The 9,956-nt window shown below is 45.0% G+C and overlaps 1 protein-coding gene across 2 annotated transcripts; it reads right to left on the minus strand.

The window, feature by feature from the left end:
- Positions 1-291: 291 nt before the first annotated feature.
- Positions 292-9,606, minus strand: pld5 (phospholipase D family, member 5). 2 transcript variants are annotated; one of them, XM_035638290.2, is made up of 10 exons: positions 9,234-9,606; positions 6,940-7,076; positions 6,275-6,458; positions 5,918-6,026; positions 5,299-5,426; positions 3,209-3,406; positions 2,451-2,602; positions 2,139-2,304; positions 1,922-2,012; positions 292-1,609 (listed from the first exon to the last, which is right to left on the minus strand). In XM_035638290.2, the coding sequence occupies exons 1-10, from the start codon at positions 9,264-9,266 to the stop codon at positions 1,347-1,349; spliced, it is 1,461 nt and encodes a 486-aa protein (XP_035494183.2). In that variant the 5' UTR covers positions 9,267-9,606; the 3' UTR covers positions 292-1,346. The 2 variants fall into 2 exon arrangements, with proteins under 2 accessions (XP_035494183.2, XP_035494184.2); XM_035638291.2 differs by lacking the exon at positions 3,209-3,406.
- Between the last annotated feature and the right edge of the window lie 350 nt (positions 9,607-9,956).

Raw genomic sequence — 9,956 nt, forward strand, 5'->3', positions numbered from 1 at the left:
TTGTATCAAATATAAACTTCTTTCATCTTCCATCTCCATCTGAATCGGCCCATGAAGGGGCACTATGAGAAACTAACTCATAGCTTGTTAGTGTCGGAGATAAAAGGAGAACACGAACACCGGTTGAGCAGCGCCCCAGTAGTCGACCCTAATTAAATTATGCGGAGCAGAAGTAAAGGAGAAGGCAAAACTACTGAGGAGCAGCTGACCTCGTTTTGTTGGAATCTGCGTGTGAACGTTGGCCACTCTATGCCTCCCAGCACAATTACAATGAAACACACACAACAACAATTGTGCAAAAAAAGGTTTCATTTTATAAAGACAGATGAAAAACTTTCAATGAGATGATAAACAGCTGTGTTATGTGGTTCCTACTGCATTACTTTGTGTGTGCGCACGTCATTTATGAAATTCAATCATTTTAGCCACAAGTGCAGGCAATAAACGGGAACATCAACCCCCCCATATGCGATGCAAATCCAAACGCGTTAAAAAGTTTATAAAATCAACTCAAAATGAAAACAGTGTGTCAACATTAAACACTGAATGTGATTGGTTTTGGTGAGTCTGACGGGATATTTCTGTGGATTTCATGTTGATTGTATAATTATCCTATTGCATGTCCCATTATATAGTTTGTATTGCTTTCAATATTCATGCAATAGTACATGCGCGTATAACAGTCGACAATTAATTAAGGCAAGATACTACAGGAAAAAACACCCTTTTTTCATGCACTGGTCAAAAAAATAACCAGGAAACAAGCAGCACCAGGTCGTCACAGGTGTCCCTGTAAAACATGGTCATCTCCGTTTTGTCATCCACATTATCGCAAATAGTGGTTTCCAATAAAAATGTATACTGTATATGTATTCAATACACATCTTTAAAGATACCTCAAAAGAACTTTCTATATTCTGAAGGTTTTCACCGGGGGGTTTGTTCATATATCGTTCACAACATGAGCTATATAACAATTTTTTCCTAAAAAACATGGCGAGTGATAAAAAGATGTATCTAAAATCACCTCTGTAAAAAGCTCAGACACTAATATGTCAAACAAATGAAATAAGGAGGTAACAGGTTAGGTAATAATAATCATTTTGTATGTATAAAAATAACATTTCAGAAGATGAATAATACAAAAACGAGTGTCCTAATGTAAGTAATCATCTCGGGAAGTTTCGTGGTGGTTAATGGATTTATTTTATTCAGCTGTACTTTCTTGCCTCAAGTAGTTTGGAGTCTAATAGTCTAGGTCTGCATTCTTATATTGTGTGCATGTTTGTAATAGTTGGAGTATTCAGGCTTATGAGGTTTAAGGATTTTATAAAGATATTCTGTGCTTATAAAGATATCGGGCTGTTCCATTCGTTCTCCTCCTTAGTCGCCTTGTGGATTTCCTCTTGTTGCTGGCTTCTGTATTTGCCCTGTTGATCCTTGCTTCCTTGTAGGCTCTTAGCGTAACGCGACCTCCAGTCTCTTTCAAAAACAGCCTGGACCTGCTCCAGGAATGTCACTTCCCCGTCTTCGACATCATCCTCCATCTGGACCACGAGCCCAACTCCCGCGTTAACAGCAAAGTCACTGCCGACCCAGTCGTGGTTCCCTGTGGGCAAAAAGGCCAACCTTGGTTATTATGTCTCGCAGTTATTATCTCAAAAGAAAAAGGATGCTGATTTCAGGTGCTGTGCTTTTTCTCCGTGACGTGCATAAGCAGAGGTACAGCAGTTTGCAGTGCAGTTTGGGGCTCATGTTTAATGGACAGGTGTCCTCATCTAACTCTCCTCAAGAAAAAAGCTTAAGAGTAAATGTTCCAAAATATCAAACTAATCATTTAAGAAAAGTAATGGGCATTTTAAATAAGACAGTCGCCAGCCTTAAATAAAATCCCCCGTATGAAATTTCATTGGTCTCTTACCAATGTATACAGCATTGTCGGTCACCATGTACTTGTTGTGGTTCAGTCCGTGTTGAATGTCGTCCCTGTGCTCTCTGTGACTGAAAAACCTCTGCAGAAAACAACAACGACAACAATTGAGCAAAATCGATACGTGAAAACACCACAGCCACTCGACGAATCGAGAAGACTGTCGTAAAGTTCACTGCCAAAAACGAGGAAACCAGGACTCACGTACCACCTCGAGTGAACAGTTGTGCAGGTGCATGCAGAGTGACTTGAGGGAGGTGACGAAGTTCAAGGTGAGGGGGTGAGTCCTCTTCCAGAAGCTTATCAGCAGGCGAACTCGGACTCTCCTCAGTACCACGGCCTCTCTGATCACATCATCGATGGCCGACCAATACCTTTTGATCCAACCATCATTAGTAGACATACTCAAATTCAAGTTGCTGGAATATGGAAAGGTAACATGCAGTTTAGAATCCATTCATGTTGCCCTCGGGCACGGGCACACGCGCGGGCATCAAGTGATGCCACAGAGTGGCTGTACCTCGTGACTGAGGTTCCTCTGAATCTCCTGTTCACCAGAGGAAGGTAGTCCGTCACAGATATGAAGATGAATGTCTTTGCACTCTGGATGACCTGATGGATGGCATCGATGTCCCTGGTGCGATCTTTCGCGCAGAAGACTTCGGGGGAGGCCTGCAGAAAGGTATACATCGTACAGACCCAAAATGAACCCCAAATAATAGGAACATCACAAAGTTGATGCATACAAATAGGATTTAGAGGAATTTGAATGTCCAGTTTGCTTCATTTTCTTAATATTAAAACCAAGAGCGAGAAAAACAACACATTTCTCTTGTGTTCCGTCGTGTGTCATTGCAAGAAGAAGTTACCAGGAGCTTGTGACAGCATGGCTCCATTAGTTCCCTTAGGATGATAAAGGCCTGGTACGAATCATGTCGCTTAGAGGCTTACAAGATTCATTACTGTCAAATTAGGCGGAGGTACTAAGATATTCAGACCCGAGATGCTCCTCAGCGTGATATTAACGTGATTAATCGCCCGCTGTGTGTGTGTCCGTTATTAGTTGTCGGGGCAGCTTTGATGAAGATGCACACCCTCTGGTCCAAAGTCAGGAAATTGCTGCCTTCAGAGGAATATAAAACCAGTCGTAAAAAAAAGTTCCCAAAGATATAAAACCTCTCTAGTATGTGCTCTTTTATTTTTTTGGCATCTTGTACGGCTTTGACTTATGCTGCTCGCATGCGTAAAACACTGTAACGCGACACGGTCGTCCCTCACAGACACATATGCGGTGGCACGGGTGGCGTTCAGTTGCAGCTCCAGGGCGCCGTGCCTCCCGTAGAGGGCGGTAACTCTCTTCGACCAGATGGAGGGGATGTAGTCCCTCTCGTGGAGCTGCCAGTAAAATGAAAAGACCCGGTGGAGGTCCAGGGCCAGGCAGCTGCAGTTGTACACCATCACCCCCAGCTCCTTCCTCTGTCGGGGGTCAGAAAAGGAGCACACAGGGAAAAGGTGATGCAGCAGCGAAGTCGTTCGCCCAACGGACATCACACATGACACAGGAGAGGATGTGGATTGTAACGGAAGTGTAAAATGATGCCGACTACAGGGTGAGAATAGTAAAACTGTGTGAGAAGTTAATATTAATCTCTTAATATTAATCTCTGACTCTGAGGAACACTGTCACTTTCAGCAGTGCCCTCTACGTTTATTAAATTAATCTGCACTCCATATCCTTTATGTTGCACATTTTCAATTTCTTCTATTTATTTAGTTTCCTGTATATTACACATACTGTACAGTATTTCCTTTCTATTGCACATTTTCAATTTCTTTAGCTTTTCTATCCTGTGTGGTTTTGCCTTACTCTTACTTTTGCACTATTTAGAATTTATTTATTGCATATATTACTTATCTAATTTTCTGTTTTGTTTTTTGTTTTGTACTATTGCGCCGTGGGTCCGAGACAAGCGGTTTTTCAATTCCTCTGTATGTCTGGAACAATACTGCAGGAATTGACAATAAAGTTGACTTGACTCGACTTGACTCGACTAATCTTAAAAAAAATACGCGAAGCCAGCAGCTCGGCGAGGCCCAGCGACAGTATGAGCCGTATGCTCACACCAGCATGCCACCATTCTCACAGTGACGATGCTAACAAGATGACCGTTAGCAGGTATATAACATTTACTGTGTATGGTCGGAGTGGTAAATATTCCAGCTGAGCGATTTAGCAGGCTAGTAATACGGGGAGTGCAGATGACATCAGCAAGTGGCCGAGTCTGGTGTATCTTTTTTCCCCTTGTATGAGATTAACGCTCTGTACACGGCCCCTGGTAAAAATGAATGGACTAAATTAAACCAAAGTATCGTACAGATTGACATTTTGACTCGATTATGGCGCTGAATAATTGGTTAGGGGGCGAAGTAAACCGATAGCCTTCATCCTCTGGGCAGTATGGATGTACGTACCAAATTTCATGACCGCTCATCCAATAGCCGTTGAGGTATTTCAGTTTCGGCACAAGCGGTGGACGGATACCCACGGAGCTATTGGCTTGACTAAAAACGGCAAAATGATACGTGAGCGAGAGAAAATCATTCGAGTAACAGAAGGAAGGACAGAGGTTTCAGGCCACTGTATCAACATGTAGGGCGAATTGTAATTATTTCTGCATTGCGTCCTCTTTGAGATCTATTTACACCTGTCATTAAAATGCGACTCATGCGATTTACATTTACACCTTCAAGTGTGATGGAGTTAACATGTCTCCAGTGTCCATACTGAGATCCAATTGCATACGATCACCAAAAACAAATTTCAGTGCCGGGTGTATTCGTCTCCCTTTTTTCCTGCCTGTCATTTGCTCTCTACATGTCTATGTATGTGTAAACACACACACACACACACACACGCACACGCCAATACATGTGTCCATTCCTTCCTTCCCTCTGCCTCTTTCATTAATTATACTCAACAGCGGTTCGAACTCCAGCAGGCGCTGGAGCATGAATAGTGCCAGGTAATCGTTTCAATCTACAGTATGCTAATGCTCCACTGTGAACCACATACTAAATGCAAAGTGAAGTGTGACTTGTCTCTCTGACCCGCCACAGACTGCAATCTCGCAGCGTCCCCGATGCCCAGAGTTGCTGGGATTTGCCAGGATTTGCTTAATATAAGAAGGTACAGGTGTACGGAGGACCTAGTCTAGACTCTGTGCTATGTTTTCATCCCTGTGGAGTACAGAGGTTATCATTTAATTAAATGTTTATATGTCCAGCTTTAATATCATTTTGAGGTCGGAAATGAACTGCAGACCTGACTGCAGAGGCACATTCATGTTTTGCTTGGTGCCTGTTGTTACCTTGGAGAGTGACCTCCAGTCCATATCGGCGCTCCCGATGTAAATGTGCCGCCGGTCCACTATCACGAATGAGGAATGGAGTCCTCCTCTGGTGAGGGCTGTCATATTAACGAAATGAACCTCTGCACCTTTACACAGCGTGAGAAACGGAGAGAGAGAGAGAGAGAGAGAGAGAGAGAGAGAGAGAGAGAGCAGCGAGAGCACGGGAAGTTACAAAGAAGGAGATGGAGAGAATCGTGGAAGGCTGCCAATAGGCCTTCGACTGTCTGACATACGAAAAAAGGGGGCATGGTGCGCAGGCTTTGCCCGCGAGGCAAAGCCTTTGACAGAACACCAGTAAGGTACATTCGCACATTCATGATTTTTCCGACCTTGATGGTGCAGTTTGGCAGACGTGAGGGCTTTGTGACGTGTGCTGTGGAGCTGCTGGATGAGGCCACGTGGTGCGAATGAGTCTGCGGCTGTTTTTCCTCGCCGTGTGCAATATGTACATTGCTGTGCTGCTAAAGTGGGTTCGGTGGATGGTGTAAGGAGATATAAATCCTCATCGTGGTTTGCTGCTACAGTGACATAACAAACTGCTTTTATAAGACCCCCCAAAAATATGACGGCCACTCACTGTGCGCCGCCAAGGTCTTCAGTTCAGCAGAGTCAGTCAGTCCGCTGGCAATCTTCAGCTTAACCTCACGGGATTTCAGGCCGAGCAGTCGCTGGAACAGAAGCTGACCCTGAGGAAGAGAGCAGTGTTCTGTGTTACCGTAGTTTGAGCATTTGAGCGGCGTTTTCCAGAAGTCCCTTTAAAGGGCAATACTTATATCTCAGCAGGACTAACCTCATTAACAGACTACATACAGATTTACGGGAAAATAATTGCTTTCCCTCTTACAGGACACCTGGGGAAATGCAGTTGGTTCACGCTCTACACTACAGGAATGTAGGGGGCTGTATACTCAAACCGTCTGCCGTGACTTTGTACCTGTTTGGCGGCGCTCGGCACGGCTTCCGAATCCCTGGAGCTCAAGTCCCAGACAGGCGACACCACCTCGACCGAGTGCTGCGCCTGGTCCAGCAGCGCGTGAAAGCCAACGGAGAGAGGGAGGTGGGGTCCGCCATCCGCCGGGAGACTGAGGTCGTCTGGAATGTTCTCCACGAGCACGATGCTGAAAGGATCACACGTTTGCGTGAGTGCAGGGGCAGTCCACGCGACAGAGTCTGCTCATATGTCTCAGCAATAATTATTTGAAAAATGTTTGAGAGTTGAGTCAGCATCTGTGTGGAGTGGAGTTAGAAAGAAGTAAGTCTTCCAAATATCTGCAGCCCGCTTCTCATCTCTGCTTAAAAATATGGGACTCGATGCCATAATAGCTGCTACTAGTACGGCAAGTTGCATTGTGGGCTATGTAGGCGGCAGGTTTTGACACAAGTGTGGGAATAAAAAAACAACAATAACAACAACAGCATCTCTGGTCCTGCTTCGTCGATTTTGATCATTTAAAAAAAAACAACCTGTCCAATGCTGAATCTGGGGAATTTATTTATGAATCTTGGTGATCGTGAATTGTTCATAGACGGGTCGCACTGTGCATGAATGCAAACCCCATTTTCCTCTCGTCCTGAAAAATGCTATAGTGAGCGTCTCACCGGCAGTCTCTGCTGCAGTTCTCCTCTGTGATACCGTCCTCATCGTCCCCCCAAATGTCCACCGATGAGAAGATCAGCACCACCAGCACAGCGAAGCAGCAGAGGAGGGCAAAGATGGCGATGCACTTCTGCTGGGTCTGGGCGAGGATTGAGACACACACACACACACACACACACACACGCATACACACATTTGTGAGCGATTGTTAACCAGCGGCACTGTAGACCTCAACTATTCTCGTGTTGTCGTACTGCAGGTGAGTGACGACTCACTGACGTGGCAGTTAGTCTTAGGTGGTGTACAAAAGGAAATTATCGGTTCTTAAGTGCACATGTCCTCAGTCAATATCATTGATTAGAGGATCGGATTCATGATCAATAAAACAACAGCTCTATGTCTCTTCTTCACATTGGGGACATTTGATTTGTCATCCAGGCTGCTGAGGGATTCAGCACTGCGGAGCAAAAAATCCCCCCACATTCCCAAATCCCACTTTTAGCCACATAGCGGAGGACAAGTGGAGTGGAACGCTCCACAGCTGAGGGCAAATTGATATGCACCAAAGCCCAACTATGAGGAGTATTGGAAAAGCTCCGGTTCATGCTTCCCTATGCACCGCCAGCTTTGTTGTTCGAGCGAATCCCAGACTGAAAGAGATCTTATGACCTGTGTGCCAGAAGGGATGCGCTCAGTGGTGCATATATATATATATATATATATATATATATATATATATATATATGGAAAGCAATATTAAAGGCTATATTTGTGTGCATGCATGTGTGTGCTGCATAAGGTATATACAGTACACTGGTAGTCATAAGGGTGGAGTGACAGTTGGTGTGGTCAGAGGTTATGAAGCAGCAGCCCTGGTCCAGCCAGAGGAGTCCTGATTCTCACTGTTTTTAAAAAGTGCAGTTAGGCACTCTTGTTTATGCTCACGACTGCAGATCTTCACCATCTCATTCCCTGCGCTGTTTGGCTTTGTCGGTGTTTGTGAGCCGTCAACATCGAATTACACATTCCCTTTTGTTGTGTCTGATCAATCATATAAATTGCCCCCTGTCGGTACGTTGAGTCGAGTAAGCAGCAGCTCGTCAGAGAGACAGAGATGACTTCCAGCTACAGCTTGAATTAAATTCGCCCCACTAAACAAAACTGTCCGGAACACTATATTATACAGAAAACGGGGGGTTTTGGAGGATGTCGATCGTCTCCGTCCCCCACTCTTCTCCACACTGTCCGTCTCAGGCAATGAGGCTGAGAGACTGACGCCAGCTGGATGCACCCTCACACCCCCTCTGCCATCCACCGAGACCTCTGAGCTCTTCATTACATTTAGCAGAGTCGAGAACCATGCCTGACGTGTGGATGCGTTCGTGGCCTTAAGGAAATAATGCCTCAACGAGACCGACAGAGTGAGACGGGTCGGTCGACCAAGCTACTGCTGCATACAGTTTTTTCCTTCGCCTCGAAAAAAACACATGATGGGACACACATCAAAACAACCTGACACAGTAAGCGCTGAAATTGCAGCTGAAACAATTAGCTGATTTGATAATCGTCATTTATGAAGCAAAACCAGGTGGTCTGTTTTTTTTATGTCATTGAAAAATGTGGTCTTTGGGATTTGAACTGATGATTGGCCAGAATAATTCTAAGGTTTCCCCTTGGGCTCTGGGAAATTGGCAAAGTCATATCTTTAATATCTTATAGACTAATAGATTACTCCAATATTACTTGGCAGGAGTTTTGATAATCACTGCAGTTATATATTTAGCCATTTATCAAGCCCCGTTTGGTACACAAGTAAATAGAATATCCCGTTGTTTTGTACTGTTGGACAAAACAGCAAGTTCAGCTACAGCAATGTGAATAAATCTCCCCCATTAACTCTGGGATAGACATTTTTAATCCTCGATCTTCTGGCATTTTGCAGACTGAATGATTGATTGGAAAAGATAATCAACAGAAATGCCAAAGTCCATTTTCAAGCGAAAATGTCATATGTTTCTGCTCCTTAAACGTGGAATATCTTTGAGTTAATGACAAAAAGGAAAAATGAAATAAGCATTTTCAATATTCCCCATTAAAATCTGGGAAACTGAGTTTACACATCTGCATTTTCACTCAATATGGTCTTAACACATCTCTTTGATCAATTCAGGAGTCCTTCCTAATCCATCAGTGTTGAAGCCGGAGAGAAAAGCCTCAAGGGGAACATGCACTACAATCCCTCCAACAGACGAAGTGAGAACATTATAGATGCAGAGTGAAGCAGGTGTAGTTGTACCTTCACAGGCTCCTGTGTGGTCGGTTCCGCCATGAGAGCAGCGCTGCCTCAAACTTCTCTGACGGATGGGAAACAGCCGCTCAGTCACACATCTTTCCTAATCTGTCTGTTTCTCTGTGTTCCTCATCCGGCCTGTCTGATGTCTTCACTCTCTGCCGCTGTCTCCAGCTCCCTGCCTCCTCCTCACTGTCCTGGACGGTCTGTGTGTGTGCACCTCGCCTCATGCTCCATCCCGAGTCCTGACGTGGTTCTCGTCGGTGTTTGTGTGAGCCGTGTGTGTGTGTGTGTGTGTGTGCGTGCGTGTGTGTGTGTGTGCTGGCTCACCTCCTGCTCCTCAGAGGAGGCAGTGCGAGAGATTGAGAAAAGACCAACCCCTCTCGTTTCGAATGGCCAATACAGAGCAGTAGCTCGGAGCCCCAGCAACTCACCCCCTCCTCCTCCTGCTCGCTTCCCCCCTGCTCTTCCTCTTCCCTCTGTCTCTTCCTCTTTTATCTGCTTTGTGAACAAAACTCATCTGGCAGAAAGCAGTTGGTCTTGGCTTGGTGTGGAGGGATGCTGAAACATGCCATTGGTGATGGAGTGTGTGACAGCTGCAGCGAAACTCTGAAATTTTTCTGAACTCATTAGGTCAGACATGTCTCATCTCTCTCTTTCTGTCTCACCCGCACACATACACGCACACACACACACACACACAGACACACACACACACACACACACACA

This window comes from Scophthalmus maximus, chromosome 8 (genome assembly GCF_022379125.1).
Source record: "Scophthalmus maximus strain ysfricsl-2021 chromosome 8, ASM2237912v1, whole genome shotgun sequence".
In the NCBI taxonomy this organism is placed as follows: Eukaryota; Metazoa; Chordata; class Actinopteri; order Pleuronectiformes; family Scophthalmidae; genus Scophthalmus; species Scophthalmus maximus.